We start from the raw sequence: 17,508 nt of genomic DNA, 5'->3' as shown, positions 1-17,508 counted from the left end.
TCGACCTCTGTGCTGCTACGGCAGCGCGGCAGGACATGCCGGCTGCTTTCGTGGCAAGGAGGGACATCTCTCGTGTTTTCCGCTTCCATGCTCGCCTCTCCCTAGTAGCAATCTCTCGACCCAGAACTCATGCGGGCCATGGCAGTCGCAAGGGAAAGACGATGAAAGACTTGTTTGTTTTTGTGGATGAGGAGTTGAGGAGGAATGTGCAGTAATCTTGGAGTAGGTAGTATTTATAACCGAGTACTAATACGCTCCTAAGTGGGAAACCATTTAGGTTTTGATCGTTGTGAACAGGTTAACAATTAAATATAGTGTGGTAGTAATTTGGAATGTGACGGGATGCAAGATCAAAATGTATTGACGTTCTAATTTCTAAGTGTGACACTATTCTGGGATGGCGTAATGTGGGCACGCGTTCTCGGGCGCGTACGTGGCATTTGCACCACAGGGTGCACTGCAATAGGTGATGTCAGCACACATCTTGTTCCACAAACGGCCTTGCGTCTGGGGAGCCAGCATGGTGCAGAGGCCGCCGCTGCAGTTGGTGGCCATGGGGGAATCCGGGCACCTGGTCCGGGCTAGCGTGATGGCGGGACGAGGTGTGGCGCAAGCGGCGGGACGAGGTGCGGCATCAACGGCGGAACGAATTGAAGCAGCGGCGGCGGGATGACCTGAGGCATCGCCGCATGCGACCTTTTGACTGCTGACCCATCTTGTTGATGCGGCGCCAGCGGCTGTTCTAGAGTTGGGGGGAGGGGCGATTTGGGGAAGCTGGAAGCTTTAAAGCGATTTGGAGCGAGGCAAGGATGGATTTCACACGCCCAAGGTGAAAAGTGAAGCGAACGAGGGAAGGGAGACGCAGGGGATCAGAAGCGGTGTCGCTAGCGCTCGCATCGGGTTCTCGCGTTCTGTGCCTTACCCCGGCGCTTCACGAAGAGCCCACTCCTTCTCTCTCCTTTCTATTTTTTTCTCCAACTCAGATTTTTGCTCATATGGACTCCATTGTAGCCTGTTGAATATGACTATTATACTTGCTCTAAAAGTACCCACAATGAGAGTAACATAGATGGTAACATCATACATCTCTAGGTAAAATAGATGATGTGACAAGTAATTAATGAAAAATAGGGGCATGTGATAACATAGCTAGTTACTGTAACATCACAAAAATCAAGACAAAATAAATCTACAACCAAATAAATGAAGTGTTGCATGATACCACACATATGTTATCCCTCGTTGTAGATGTGGTAATATAAACTAGTAACATATACATATGCATGTTACTACTATAAGACTCGCTTCGGAATCCATCCCATCCACTCAACTCCACGGAGTTGTGGAGCTCAGTTTAGGCCGCTCCGCTCCTAAGCGGAGTGGAGCCGAACACGGCCTAAGTTGGGTAGAGTTACTACCCATTATGACTAGTCTAAGGGCCCTACGAAGCTGCAGTTAAAATTCTCGCACCGAGCTAACGCCTTGGGCTCTCCCTATATTTCTGAACCGCTGTTCTTTCGTCAGTAATAATGGGATCACTGCACTGCGAGTTTCCCTCTAAATTTTACAGAAACTAAAATGCAATCAGTAATCAAAATAAATACAAAAGCAAATTAGATTCAACCTGTACTCACGGTAGGTTATGAAAATAAAAATAGTGTCGCTGATCACTTGATTGCCAAATAAACAAAAATGACACTAAACTAGCTACAGATTCCCACTATTAGTACTTCTTTTTCTAGTGTCTTATCTTTTTCTTTTTCCATTCCTTTACCATGGCATGGCATGCCATGCAGGCCGTCAATTCCCGAACAAAAATTACAACCGGTTCACTCCACTCTTCATTTCGTACCTTTAACCAAACCAACAATAAAAAGTTCAGATGGGTGTTCTCACCGTCACGCACTTCGGCACTAGTAATGAGTAGGCAAGGATTTTAACACCTTACATGCCAAACTAGACCGAGCTAGTCAAAGTAGCTACTGTTTCTACACACCACCAAAATACACTAAAGAAATTACAATCTTCTCTGCCTCTTCAAACTGATTCAGGAATTCCAGAAGCACAACAGATCCAAGCCGTGGTTCATATGAATCCAACATGTCAATTAGCAATCGGGCAAGCAAAAAGTGTGTTATTCTCTGTGGCACTCCTCCAATTCGAGAGCAAGCATGTACATGCAGCAAGATGTAGGAAGTGGACCAAGAGCACGAACTGATCAAGACAAAATAGACATAATCAATTGATACATCTGATCAAGACAAAATAGACATAATCAATTGATACATCTGGCACAGTGGATATTCTAGATAGAGAAATACTCCCTCCGTTCCTAAATATAAGTCTTTCTAGAGATTCCAATATGAACAGTGGATACTCTAGACTACGTCTATACACATCCGTATGTAGTCCATCTCTAAAAAGACTTATATTTAGGAAGGAGGGAGTAGATAGATAAATATGCCAAATACGTTGGTTCTTTAGTTTAATAAAGAGAGCATTATTTTATCATGGTCACTAAATCAATTACAATAGGTACAGTAATTTCAGATCTCCCATTAGGCACTCATACAAATAGAGCATTTAGAAACTTCCTGCTAACTGAAATATTGCAACTAAAAACAGTATCTTACCTGTTGTGCGGTGGAGAGTCTAGAAACATGAACTTGACTCAATCCATATAGCAGCACTCACGCTAGAATCCATATGCCATTCAGCCCGAATAACGTTCTTGTCGAGCCGCAAATGCTGATCCACACACACTTCCAAACTTGGTAGTTTCAAAGTCCCTAAGACATGTACAGTAGAACCAATGGGCAGTGCAAGAACATGCCTTGTCAAGGGAAGTTCGAAAACAGAAGGACCCAGTCTCACCAAATGTACAGCATCATCCTCGACTTGATTCTTCAAGATACTGAAACCAACTGGATAATTTTCAACATATAATGCAAGGTCACCCTCCACTTTAGGGCAATCACCAAAACTGCTAATAGGAGAAACATGAAATGCCAATCTGACTGATGATGACACTGCATTGCTGAAAGTCACCAATGTAATATTCAGAAAGCCACCTCTCAAAGAAATCAAACTGCTATTGGTTTTGTCAATGTAATCATCATCCAACAGTAATGTGGCCTCAAATACACTCCCGGGTACTTCAGGATCTTCATCTTCAAGCTTAATAAAAGATGATTCAGCTGGCACATCAATTTGAACGATCCACAAGTCTGCATGAGCAGTCATAGGACGGCTTGGGCCTTCAAGAACAAGGCAATCCTGCATATATATTATAGAAACTTCAGCAGGAAATTCACCACAATCAGGAAAAGAATATGATGACCTAATTTATAAATAGATAGCGTACAATGAAAGCGGATTGTTTTTTTCCTGTATGCTCGGACAACCAATTAGAGCGTCTTTTGATAAACTGCTCCTTTTCTCCTTTCTTGGACTCATAGATAAGATTACCACCTCGATCATCATACAGAACAATAGTCTTTATCAAGCTCAAGTTTGTGTGGATACAGAAAATTTCAAGAAGTGTCTGGCCTGTAGAAAGAGGATATGATTCCGAGGAGATAAATTCCTGGAAGAAGCTAACCATATCTTCCTCGGTCGAACTCCCACTAGCACTCGAACTCCCACTAGCACTGATCCGTTCTTGCGCCTCACCCAGATCTGGTTCGTCTAAAGAAATCAAGGAAAAATCAGGAGTTTTATAGCGGCTCGGCTCTAGAACCATCTCCAATCCACGTCCAGAAGAGCTGACAGCAAGGACAGGTGGAATTATCCATGGCAGCATCCTCGGCACAATCAGATCCAAACCATGTCCATGTAAAGACCGTCCAAACGAGCTGACAGCAGGGCCACGTGGAATTGTCCCTGGCAGCAGCAGCGGATCCAGACCATGTCCATGTAAAGACATTGAAGAATCTGGTATTAATGGCAGCACTTGACCCAAACCAGTTGCATGTTCAGATCCTGGAGAACCAGGTAGCAATGGCAAAGGTTCCACACTCCTTCGGCTGATGATTGAGAAGTTCACCCCTTTTTTTGTGATGACGAAAGGTTCTAAACTTCTTTTCCTGATCAAAGGCTCGAGCAAGTTCTTGTTAACAGCCAATCCTAGCATGAAAGCTATTGCGATTTTGCTCATGTCACTTGTCCCTGGCATGCTATCATTCTCCTTCTGTTTTCCACCCTCGCGGGCACCCTCCAGGTTGACATCACAACTATCAAGTGGTCTAGAGCTTATCCCTGGCATGCTATCATTATAGTTCTTCTGTTCTCCACCCTCACGGCCACCCTCCAGGTTGACATCGCAACTATCAAATGGTTCAGATCCAGGTCTGTTTCCTTTCTTATCCTTATCGTGACCAGTCAGTCCATAGCTTGACCCAGGAACCTCTGATCCTTTGTCATTGTCACAAGGATCCTCTGATCCTTTGTCATCGTCACCAGGATCCTCTGATCTTTTGTCATCATCACCAGGATCCTCTGATCCTTTGTCATCATCACCAGGTTCCGTGGGTCTCTTCTTATCAAGTCCAGGCCCCTTGGAGTTGCACACCACATTGAGAAGCTTAATTGCATCAGATCTGAACTTCAGCAAGATTACAGACTCAATTTCTTTGCTAAACTGATCATCAACACTACCATTGCGAACCTTATCTGACATAACTTTCCAATGCATCATATACTCAAACAACAGTTTTGTAAGGAATGAACGGCCTTCCTTCCATTTCTGAATCACAGATAAGAATAACTCTACAATGCGGGAAACTTCCCCTAGAACCACTGCCTTTCGAGCTAAAGCCTCTTGGACTTCTTGAATCTTTTGTTGTCTCACATCCTGGCTCACAAGCGGATCTGACATAATGGCATGGTCATAATTTGACAGCACTTCAACGCCATGTTCAAATTTATCCATGTTAAGAATTATCTCCAGCAACCTCTTCTCAGTTTGATCTGCTGGAACATATTTAGTTCTTTCATAGTTCATCATGCTGGGGTACTCCGTGCTACATCCGAATGGAATAGAATCTTTGATTATTCGGTAAGAAGGATGCGTCACAAGCTCAAAGATTTCATCATCTTTGTTACTAAAAGCAGAAAGGTATAGATTATCACTTCTCATGTAAATACCGGCTCGGGCAGCATCTTTTATCAATTTAATCAACATCCATCTCGGTGGCTGTTTATTAGGTCTCTGAAATTCTAACAGGCGGCAAGTATGCTCTTCATGTTTATATGTAAATCGCTGTTTATGGTCACACAACCGATCACAGAAGTAGTTGATAAAATTGCTCAGAGCACCTTCTTGGCTTGGGTTTAAAGATAATTCCTCAATTCGCACATTCTCAAAATCTTCCAATGCAAGCCTGTTCACAACAAGAAAGGTTTAGACAGGGTCCTCTTTCAAACTGAAGCTAGTCTAAATGGACTAATACACTAACAATAAGAAAGGATGGGAATGCAAAACATAAATGCATAGAAATGATTATTTGGATACAGCATCTTAGTTATACATTGCAGATGGAAAATAAATGCATTTTTAATTTGGCAAATGCGACTACTGCATCACTCCATCAGGGCATAGAGAGAAATATGGGTACAAGTGCTAATCAACGAAAGAGTCCTAGGTTTCATTCTAATGAAAAAAGTTCTAATCATATATTTTATGCTAATTATATGTATATATTCTAATGAACGAAGAAGTCTTAGGTTTTCAGAAAACGAGCTCATCTATGACTACTGTGATTAAGATTTGAATCGGAGAAAAAAGACATACCAATCAATGAGAAAAGAGAAGGACCCCCTATATAGTGTTATGTAATGGAAGGAGTAACTAAAACTTGCAAATAAACTACTACTCCCTCCGTTCCTAAATATTTGTCTTTCTAGGCATTTCAAATGGTTACAACATATGGATGTATGTAGATATATTTTAAACTGTAGATTCAACCATTTTGTTCTGTATGTAGTCACTTGTTGATATCTCTAGAAAGACAAATATTTAGGAACGGAGGGAGTAGAAATGTTCAATTAATGATGTGTCCCAGAATTACCTCAAGAGTTCTTCCTAGATGATAGATTTTTAATCCACCTGTCTAAATCAGAACATTTTAGGACAGGATCTTCATATAATGGAACCGAGCTCTGCACCTTCAGCTTCTTCTCGAGCCAGTCTTTTGCTTGCAAAGCTGCTCTCTGCATGAGAATTAAAAAATTAATGCACCTCCATATACCTAAACATGAACACTGACAAATACGTCTAGACGTTGGACCACACACACTTAGCAATAACTATTCTAGTACTGGATAGACAAGGAAATAGCTAAAGACTAAGCACAGCACATAGTACACATTTATTTGCTCACTACATAGTTGTTGACTGCTTGTTATTACTACATGATACAGATTTACACAAAGCGCATGGAATGTGCATTCAGCAAAGGGCCTTCAACAGTTTGTATCAAGGAAATGTTGAAGAGGAGGCCCCGACAGTGCAACAAATACGAACCAATTTGAGTATGTAATTAACTACTCCGATCCATATTACTTTTCGCTCAAATGGATGTATCTAGCACTGAAATACGTCTAGATACATCCGTTTGAGCAACAAGTAATCTGGATCGGAGGGAGTACATGAAATGTGCAGGCTCACTAAAACGTTCAGCCTTTAAGTAAAAAGGGTTATTTCGCACATAGAAGTCACTCAATCAGCACAGAGCCAACCTAGATCTTTATTCTCAGGTGTACCTTCTACACTCCAGTTATTAATACAGAAGGAAGAACATGTCCGATATCAGCTGTATGACTCTTATCATCTACTCAAAAACATTTAATAACATATAATGCTAGTTAACCATGCAGCTCAGACCATTAAAGTGATTATTTGTGGTCTAAAGTTCAAGAATACTTGGACCTTTACAGCAAGTAAATCATCAGGAGAAGATAATTTTCTGTCAACCAACAAAAATATTCAGATGGCCTTTTGCCCTGTGAAGTCTCCATGCTGAAACTCACCTACCCTTATACTCCCTCCGTCCAGAAATACTTGTCATCAAAATGGATAAAATGGGATGGATCTAGACATATTTTAGTTCTAGATACATCTCATTTTATCTATTTTGATGATAAGTATTTTCAGCGGAGGGAGCATGTTTTAGGGATCAATCCCTATATTTGTACCCAAAGAGCACAAGACACCAGTCTCAGAAATCGTACCATTGGCTGAGAATAGTGGGAACAGGCCAATTCCCTCCTGGATGACAAACCTTCACTATTCTACTCTATATACGTTTTCTATGTTGCTCCACCTTTTGTCCCGAGCTACGCGCTAGGCAGCATTTAGCAAGGTACATTGAATCACACAAAGATGCAGCACTAGTTGTATTTATGTGTAACAGAAAGGTACCAACCACACTGCAATCGAATAAAACAAACATCTATAACATTATTGCTCTCAAATCCATAATTATTGCTTCAAAAAACTTGCACCAACCACACTACAATCGAATAAAACAAACATCTACTCCCTCCGTTCCAAAATAGATGACTCAACTTTGTACTAACTTTAGTATAAAGTTGGGTATCTATTTTGGAACGGAGGGAGTATAACACTATGCTGACAAATCCATAATTATACTTAAAAAGCTTGAATCAACCTGTCTGTCCTCATTGAGAAATACGCCAGTTTCCATCATCTCAAGGAACTGCTCTATCAAAAGTCGTAGGTCCTTCACCAATCTTTCTCTCTTGGGTTCCAATTTCCTTCCTTCAATGGTTTTGACTACCTACATCAAGAATCATCAACATTTTAATCCATCTGTAATCTATATAGCCAGCAAGATGAACAGAAAAACGTGCATCTCGTACTTTATACAGATTTTGGTCCAATTCCGTGAAATACTCCTTCGGTTCACGATCAGGAGGAAGGCTCAGCATCTTTTCTATGGAGAGAATGCTATTCCAATCTTCAGAATTCGCCTCAGACTCGTCCTTTCCATATGTGACTCTAAACTTGTTTGCAAACGCTCTAGCAGGGTCATTACTGTCAGCAATCGCGTTCCCTTTCTTCCCCTACAGCAAAAAAAAACTGTCAGTCAAACACAAAAGCTCTTCAAAAGCAAGCAAGGAGACTAATGAGGTAATGCAACAATATGATTACAAATATAAGAACTCAATTACGGATCACGTCTTACATAATTTATTTCACTTGTTTATTTCTTTTTCCAGCGTAAATAAGATGTTAAGTAGTGGCAAAACTTTCTGGAGAAAAAGATAAAACTTATGTTACTATCCCCGCCCACCAAGCCAAAGCTTCACCCAAACACCAACTGTTTGGTTCCAACACCTTCAATCAAATTAGCTACTCCCTCCGTCCCAAAGTACACTTATTTTGGGACGAAGGGAGTATCAAATAGAGCAACGATTCCCCTGTTCCTGACATGAAACATAAAGTACAGAGGCAACTGCATTATCCCACCAACTTTTGGGTGCAATAATCATGCACTCCCTCCGTTTCCTAATATAAGACCTTTTAGCTATTTCAATATTGATTACATACATGCTAAAATGAGTGAACATACATACTAAAATGCGTATACATACACGAATCAAGGAAAAGCTAAAAGGTTATGAGGGAACAGAGGGAGTACTTAGTAGTCACATCCACTATCGCTGGGTTTATTATTGGTGGAGGTCTGGTCGCTGGTTAGTATACCTATCTGATCGCTAGTTAATTCTCAAAAAGAAAGAAGCTATGATCGCCAGTTTGAATCCTGAAAAAAAAATCGCTAGTTGGTTGAAGCCATCGTGCACTTTGCTGCTTTTTTTTTCGTTTCCACTTTTTAGATATACTAGCAAAAGAGCTTGTGCATTGCAACAGCTTATTATGCTCCAGCGCAGTTTCTCTCGACATTCTGAATTTCTAACTTTGCGTTACTAAGAAACAGCAGTTAGCTATTCAAGGGCTATGTGAGCCACTACGTACTTATGTAATACGACACTATATACAGGTAGAGAACTACTTGATTCACGATATTTTTGTGGATCGTGATACAACAAAAAATCAACAGACCAAAAATCCCCAAATGCAAAACTCTGGAAATCGAATCCCCGAAATTTTTGGAGCCCAAAAGTTGATATGAAAGGAGAAGAGGTGAAGGGCTTGCCTTGATGACGCCGTGTCCAGATCCCGCAGAACCCCCGCCGAGCGTGGGCATCGCCGCCGCGACGCCGCTGTCTCTGGATAACGCGCGGGCAGAAAGTAGCCGGTGGCACACTTACGGATGTGCACGTGTGAAGGACCTCCCCGCCTCCCACGTCGCCGTCAGCTCCACGTGCTCCGCCGCCGGCGCTCAAGTCACTGAAATCGCTGCATCCGGTGAATCGGGGAGGAAAGCCGGAAATGAGCTAGGGTTAGGGTTTTCGGGCCGCAGCAGTTTTGTTTTGGCCGAGAGCGATGCGGACCGTCCAAGTCAATCGGATGGCCTAGAGCGAGAGCGACTCAGAGCGCCAGGCGGGCTTCATCGGCTTCACGGGCCGAATTCTGGCCATGGGGGTGCTGCGCAGGATGTCACAGCCCGCTGGATATGTTTTTTCCTTCTAAACGTTTTTTTCTGCTAGGCTTAGAGCAGGGAGCTCCTAACGGGCGCCTTAAGCGCCGGTTCAGGAAGCTGGCGCTCACAGCCGCGCCTGCTGGGCCGGCCCACGACACGCCTTATCTATACCACAAAAAAAAAACCCAAAAAGGGTTGCTGCCGTGAGGATTCGACCACGGGACGTGAAGTACCTGTTCCAGTCGCCTAACCACTAGGGCAACCAATCAATCATGGATATAATTAGCGCGAATGAGTTAAGAATAATTAAAGTCGCGGTATTTATTGCGCACAGATTTGGGCAAACGTAATTTTTTCGGGAAGAAATTTGAATGTTCACAGATTTCAAAAAATATCACGAATTGAAAAGGTTAACAAACTAAACAAAATAATTGATTCTAAAAAAGTTCACAAATTTCAAAAAAGTTCATCAATTTTGAAAATAGTCCATCCATATAAAAAAAGTTCGTTCGAATTTCAAAACAAGTTCAACGAATTTGAAAAATGTTCATTGAATTTGAATTAAAAGTTCATCGAAGTTGGCAAAAGTTCATCGAAATCTAGAAAAAGTTCATCAAATTTGAAAAAAATTCATGGAATTTAGAAAAAATGTATTTTTCGTTTTTGTTCGTGATTTCAAAATGTGTTCATAGTTTTCAAATTTATTACCTTTTTCAAATTTTGTTCATAATTTTAAATTATTCAGTGTACATAAAAAAAATGTTCAATGGGTATTTAAATGGTTTTTCATGGCATATCACAAAATTGTTCAATGTTAGTTAAAAATTGTTCAGATTATATTAAAAAAATGTTCATTGTATAAAATTTGTTCATCTTATATAAAAAAATGAATAAATATGTTTTAAGTTATTTGAATGTATATCACAAAAATGTTCGCTGTGTAGTTAAAAATTGTTCATCGTACACCGAAAAAATGTTTTGGAAAATCGCTCATCGTATATAATTTTTTGTTCATGTTCTCAATAATTGTTCACGTTTAAAAAAAATCATGGAATTTAAAATTTTCATCTAATTTTTAAAAAAGTTCATCGATTTGATAAAAGTTCATTCAATTTTAAAAATTTCACGAATTTTAAAAATTCACATTTTTAGGAAAATAAAAAAAGGAAAATGGGAAAAGAAAAAGAAAAAGGAAACAGGAAAAAATGCCTAGAAATCAGCGAGCAGTGAAAGCTGGTTTGGTGGGCTCTCGCGCCCTACGTAAATAAATGAACGAAAATAAATAAATGGACACAATTGGTATGGTGGTTTGTTGGTTAGTGCACTACTGTTTCAACTGAGAGATCTTGAGTTCGAGACCACACATTCGAAATAAGATTTTTTGCTGCAGTTTTCAACAGAAATAAAAAGAAGAAAACGGGCCGGCCCAGCGCGGCGCGCGGGTATGCGCCCGTTTGCGGCAACTGAAGAAACGGGCGCCTCCTAGGTCCTATTTATAGTGGCCTAGGTCTTCTTCCCCTAAAATGGAGGCGGAAAGGGGTCCCACAACGGTCAAATTCGAAGGGAAACAAATAGTACATCTTATCCTAACAAAAGTGGTTTTCGCCTGCAAAAGCCTCTGGTCGTGACACCGGCTCGGCGATGACCTCCGTCCTGTCGTCCTAGTCTTGGTCTTGTTGCATGAGAATGGAAATCTTTGGCTGATTCCTCGGGACTTCGCGCCTGCGCTTGCCTCCTTAGCACCAAAGAGGAAACTGTTGTCCTGCACCCGCTGGCGCCCGCCTGGCCTTGGTCGTCATGGCTCACGTCGTCTAAACCTCACGAGGTGAGGCTTGCATAGAAATCTCCGCTCCTCAGGAGCCAGCCTGAGGAGGCCGCTCCTTTGGAGGCCTTGGTGTCGTCCGCCTCGTGAGGCTTGGCCCCTCACGATGGTCTTGGGTTGTTGGTGCTGAAGGTGGGCCATATCAGGCCGTCGATGGAGCCACGCCATAGGCTGCAGGCAGGCAAGTCTTAGTATCCCGGGTCCCAGAACACCGACAGTAGCCCCCGGGCCCAAGGCGTGCTCGGGCTTGGCTTCGAGGCGAAGCCAAAGGGCAAGGGCGAACCGCCGCGGGCCATATCCGCCTGCGGCCTCGGTCGATGTGTGGTGCCTGATGGGACGTGGGCGTCCCCACTTCCCCACGCTGCCTTGATAACTGCCAGGCTTGGCGGCCGCCTGTTGCTAACGCAGCTTTGCCATCATTGCTCGCCGTGCTCGCCCTTGGTTCCTCCTCTTCCCTGCGACCCCGCAGCTCTTCTCCCAGATTCGATGCCGGCGTCAATCTTCTCTTGCCGCCATGGCCCCGCGGTCGAAGAAGAAGGGGAAGGCTTGCGCTCCGGCCGAATCCCGGGCAGTCTTGGAGCGTGCTCTTGAGCAGTCGACAATGATCAGTCAGGAGGGGTTGGCCAAGGTCCGACCAGCCCTCACCGCCGATTCCAATGAGTGGAAGGCGACGACGGCTTGGCCCGCCTCCCGGGCTATGATCGACATGGAGGCCACCAAGATCCCCATCCATCTTCATGCTCTCTTAGCTGGCCGGGTCCCCCCTTTCTCCGATTTCTTCAATGCCATAATCTTGCATTACCAGATCCAGGCGCTGCATCTAGACCCCCAATCTATCATCCTCCTCGCTGTCTCCGCCTTCCTGTACGAGGCTATGGTGGGCATTGCTCCTTCCGTTGCATTGTGTCGCCATTTCTTCTCGCTCCACCTGGTCGACGCGACAGCACTCGTGATGCCTGGCCTTCCAGGCCATGGCGGTGACGGCCGGCTCGGGCATCGACTTCATGCTCCGCCCAGATGTGAGGGGATTCCGGAAGCAGTGGGTGTATGTGGATGCCAGCACGCTCAGCCCCCTGCTCCTGCTCCCGCGAGTATCGACGGTGCCCAGCTCCGGCTTGGGGCACGCGAAGCTCATCGCCCGTCGGCTTGCCCATGTCTGGCCCAGGCTGGCCAAGTTGAAGAAGGTCGGGGTGACAGCGCCGATGGTGGTGAGGGAGTTCATCCGGCGGCGCATCGCCCCGGTCCAGTGCCATTCTCGCCCAATGTGGACCTTCACTGGCCCCAAGGACCCCATAAGGCTCCAGGTTCCTTTGCTTCCTTCCAAGACACTGCCCGTGGTGCTCGGGCTCCTGACGGGCGACCCAGCGCCCACCATGCTCCCGGAGGACGAATGCCTTTTTGTGGCTCTGCTCGAACAAGGAGGATTTCGTAAAGCAGATGCCCCTCTTTGATGAGTGGGGGCTACGCCCAGGGGCTTGATGGGCCTCACGAGAATCCCATCTTCGTGGCTCCCATGCTTGTTGACCCTCTGGCACACGCCCAGATGAGGATGTAGGGGGGCGAGCGCCGCCTGGTGCTCCTGGGGCGACCCCTCGGGAGCAGGTATCATCTGGTGCTCCCGAGAAGGCCGCTCCTGAGGCTCTGCCGAAGGCCCCCGAGGCGGTCGCTGGAGAACTGGTGCGGCCCAGTGCTCCTGAGGCCGAGGCTGGTGAGCCGGCACGGCCCAATGCTCTTGAGGCCGTCGCCCCCGAAGCCCAGGCTAGTGCTCCGGAGGTGGGAGCATGCTGCCCGGTCGCCAAGGGTCATGCCCCAACCCCTAGCTTGCTTCGTTTGGGCCTTGCAGCACTCCGTAAGAGGAAAGGGCTCCCGGGTTGTAGTGGCGACACCTAGCGGCCCCTGAAACAGAGGAAGTACATAGCCATAGACGAGTAAGTGCCTTATCTACATGGTTTTCCTCGTGTCACTTTCCCTCCTGACCTGGCTCTTTAGGATGCCTCCGGCTGCGACGACGAAGCCTCCAGAGGTCCATGGTCCTCTCACGACCCCGAGCCCCCCGGGCGCAGACACCTACACGAGCCACGGGGCCCGTCCGTGAGGCGGATGTGCCACTGGGAGGCCATGAGTCTGTGCCCCCAGCGTCTTTCCCCCGCGGTCAGCCTTGGGGCGCAGGAGGCATGCCGAGGCCTCCTCCATTGATCATCACCGGTGGCTGGGCAACCCCGGCGTCGGCTTCATCTTTGAGCGGCGAGGCCGTGCCACCCAGCACCTCCACCAAGGCCCGGGCAGCAGTTGGAGAAGCGCCGACCAGCGGCTCCCCGCCGGGGACGGGCGAGCCACCTGGTGTCTCTCTGGCAGCCCTCAACGTGGAGGACGAGTTCGGCCATGCGCTGGAGCTTGCGCGGGCGTAGTGCCGTCCGCCACGACCTCTTCTGGGAAGCGATGGGCGCACTAAGTCGACTCAGAGGAGAGCTCGCCGATGTCAACGCCCGCCTCGAGATGGAGGGCCTTCGACTGGAGATTGCCCTCTCTCGATGAGAGGAGCGTTGGTGATGATGATGACGATGATTTTCCCCTCTCGGAGGGAAGTGTCCCCGGCAGAACAGCTCTGCCGGAGCCCTAGATTGGTTCCGCCAAGGTTCCGCCTCGTGGCGGCGGAGTCTCGTCCCGAAAGGTTGCTTTCTATTCTTTTTCTCATCGAAAGACTTCATATAGGAGAAGATGGACGTCGGAGAGCCACCAGGGGGCCCACGAGGTAGGGGGGCGTGCCCAGGGGGGAGGGCGCGCCCCCACCCTCGTGAGCAGGGTGTGGGCGCGCTGGCCTTCATCTTTGGCGACGATTTTTCTTTATTTATTTTAATACATTCCGTGGAGTTTCAGGACTTTTGGAGTTGCGCAGAATAGTCCTTCAATATTTGCTCCTTTTCCAGCCAGAATTCCAGCTGCCGGCATTCCCCCTCTTCATGGTAAACCTTGTAAAATAAGAGAGAATAGCCATAAGTATTGTGACATATCGTGAAATAATAGCCCATAATGCGATAAATATCGATATAAAAGCATGATGCAAAATGGACGTATCAACTCCCCCAAGCTTAGACCTCGCTTGTCCTCAAGCGAAAAGCCGATAATAATAAATATGTCCTCATGTTTAGAAGTAGAGGCATCGATAAAAAATAAAATACGGACATGAAGGCATCATGATTATTTTCATAACAGCAACATATATAGATTTGTCATATGATTACTTATGCTCAAGTGATGATCTTTTCACAAAGCCAAAGTATGAATCATAAACCTTATTGAGCACGAACAAATTATACCCTCAGTCATTGAAGCAATTGTAATTTATCATAACATCGAAAAGAGTCTATGTCAGAGCTTAAAAGCAAGTCCACATACTCAACTATCACTTAGTCCTTCATAATTGCTAACACTCACGCAATACTTGTGGTTACAGAGTTTTAATGGACACAGAGAAAGATAGGGGCTTGTAGTTTTGCCCCACAACCTTTTACCTCAAGGGTAATGTTAACAATAATAATTCATGCTCCCCCACACCCAATTAGATATATATATATATATCATGTTCTTTCCAACATGCTGAGCTTGCCAAAGGATAAAATGAGAAAGGAAAGGTGAAGATCACCGTGACACTTGCATAAGGTAGAAGATAATAATAAAAGATAGGCCCTTCGCAGAGGGAAGCAGAGATTGTCATGCGCGCTTAGGGTTGATGCACAAAATCTTAACGCAAAAAGAACGTCACTTTATATTGCCCCTTGCATGTGAACCTTTATTATGCAGTCCGTCGCTTTTATTGCGTCCACAACAAGTTCGTACAAAGTTTATTTCTCTGCACTAATAAGTCATGCATATTTAGAGAGCAATTTTTATTGCTTGCACCGATGACAACTTACTTGAAGGATCTTACTCAATCCATAGGTAGATATGGTGGACTCTCATGGCAAAACTGGTTTAAGGGTATTTGGAAGCACAAGTAGTATTTCTACTTAGTGCTGAGAATTTGGCTAGCATGAGGGAGAAAGGCAAGCTCAACACGGTAGAGGAACCATGACAACATACTTTATCTCAGATGTAAGAAAACATAACTCATTATGTTGTCTTCCTTGTCCAACCTTAACTCTTTAGCATGTCATATTTTAATGAGTGCTCCCAATCATAAAAGATGTCAATGATAATATATCTATATGTGAAACCTCTCTCTCCTTATTACTTCCTACTAATTGCAACGATGACCAAAGCTATATTTGCCAACTTCCAACAACTTTTAATCATCATACTCTTTCTATGCGGAGTCATTACTTTCACTAAGATCAATATAAACTCTTTGTTTCTTTTTATTCTTTTCTTTATTCACCCAAGATCATGGCAAAGTAATCAAGCCGTTGACTCAACACTAATCTTTATTATATATAGCTCACGGACTCGATTGCATAGAGGGATCATAAAGCAAAACTCAAAACTAGATCGTGCCGTGACTTTATTCTACTAAATCAAGATACTACTAATAGGATCGAACTAAGAAAAATGGTAAAGATAGGAGTTGTGATGGTGATACGATACCGGGGCACCTCCCCCAAGCTTGGCAGTTGCCAAGGGGAGTGCCCATACCCATGTGATTATATCTCCTTCTTTGTTGTTGGCGGTGGAGGTGTTGTTGATGATGTAAGCTTGTCGTCCACCTTCCATGGCATAGGCTCACCCTTATAGAAGGATGATCGAGTCTCCGGAATCCTCAAATCTGCAACGAAAACAGTTCGAAACGAAAATAGAGGATATTTGCGTGATACGGTCGTCAAAACCTTCGGGAGAATATATAATGAATTTTTACCGACCAAAATACGTATCGTGCAAGAAAACGGAGTCCGGAGGGCACACGAGGTGCTCACGAGGTAGGGGGGCGCGCCCAGGGGGTAGGGCGCGCCCTCCACCCTCATGGAGGCCTCATGTCCTCCCCGGACTGCTACTTATTTTTCTATTTTTCTAAATATTCCAAAACGGAGAAATATTGCTTTAAAAATTGTTTTGGGGTCGGTTTACTTACCGTACCACATACCTAGTCCTTTTCGGAGTCTGGAACGTTCTGGAAAGTGTCCCTTATGTATTCCTCCGGGGTCACGGTTTCAATAATATTGGTTTCAACATTTATGGGATTACTTGAGATATAATGTTTGATTCTTTGACTGTTTACCACCTTCAGATTTGTGCCTGCGAAGTTGTTGATTTTTATGGCACCAGAACGATAGACCTCCTCGATAACGTAAGGACCTTCCCATTTGGAGAGAAGTTTTCCTGCAAAAAATCTTAAACAAGAGTTGTATAGTAATACATAATCACCTACATTAAACTCACGCTTTTGTATCCTTTTGTCATGCCATCTTTTAACTTTTTCTTTAAATAACTTGGCATTTTCATAGCTTGGGTTCTCCATTCATCAAGTGAGCTAATATCAAATAACCTCTTCTCATCAGCAAGTTTGAAATCATAGTTGAGCTCTTTAATAGCCCAATATGCCTTATGTTCTAATTCGAGAGGTAAGTGACATGCTTTTCCATAAACCATTTTATACGGAGACATACCCATAGGATTCTTACATGCAGTTCTATAGGCCCATAACGCATCATCAAGTTTCTTGGACCAATTCTTTCTAGACCTATTGACAGTCTTTTGCAAAATTAATTTGAGCTCTTTATTGCTCAATTCTACCTGACCACTAGACTGCGGGTGATAAGGAGATGCAATTCTATGATTAACATCGTATTTAGCAAGCATCTTACGGAAAGCACCATGAATAAAGTGTGAACCACCATCAGTCATTAAATATCTAGGGACTCCAAACCTCGGAAAAATTAACTTCCTTAAGCATTTTAATAGAAGTGTTATGATCAGCACTACTAGTTGGAATAGCTTCTACCCACTTAGTAACGTAATCAACAGCAACTAGAATATGAGTGTAACCATTAGAGGCAGGAAAAGGTCCCATATAATCAAAGCCCCAAACATCAAATGGCTCAATAACAAGTGAATAATTCATAGGCATTTCTTGACGTCTACTGATATTACCAATTCTTTGACAATCATCGCAAGATAAAACAAACTTAC

The 17,508-nt window shown here is 44.3% G+C and overlaps 1 protein-coding gene across 2 annotated transcripts; it reads right to left on the bottom strand.

The window, feature by feature from the left end:
- Positions 1–1,739: 1,739 nt before the first annotated feature.
- Positions 1,740–9,458, bottom strand: LOC123111271 (uncharacterized). Of its 2 annotated transcripts, XM_044532033.1 has the most exons (6): positions 7,882–8,087; positions 7,671–7,799; positions 6,069–6,210; positions 3,365–5,381; positions 2,634–3,276; positions 1,740–2,214 (listed from the first exon to the last, which is right to left on the bottom strand). In XM_044532033.1, the coding sequence occupies exons 4-5, from the start codon at positions 5,180–5,182 to the stop codon at positions 2,653–2,655; spliced, it is 2,442 nt and encodes an 813-aa protein (XP_044387968.1). In that variant the 5' UTR covers positions 5,183–5,381; positions 6,069–6,210; positions 7,671–7,799; positions 7,882–8,087; the 3' UTR covers positions 1,740–2,214; positions 2,634–2,652. The 2 variants fall into 2 exon arrangements, with proteins under 2 accessions (XP_044387968.1, XP_044387969.1); XM_044532034.1 differs by lacking the exons at positions 1,740–2,214; positions 2,634–3,276 and adding an exon at positions 9,180–9,458 and having other exon boundaries at positions 5,167–5,381; positions 7,882–8,085.
- Between the last annotated feature and the right edge of the window lie 8,050 nt (positions 9,459–17,508).

Source organism: Triticum aestivum, chromosome 5B (genome assembly GCF_018294505.1).
Source record: "Triticum aestivum cultivar Chinese Spring chromosome 5B, IWGSC CS RefSeq v2.1, whole genome shotgun sequence".
Lineage (NCBI taxonomy): Eukaryota > Viridiplantae > Streptophyta > Magnoliopsida > Poales > Poaceae > Triticum > Triticum aestivum.
Note: the sequence above shows the minus strand (reverse complement) of the source record. Positions and strands in the feature narration are given on the sequence as shown.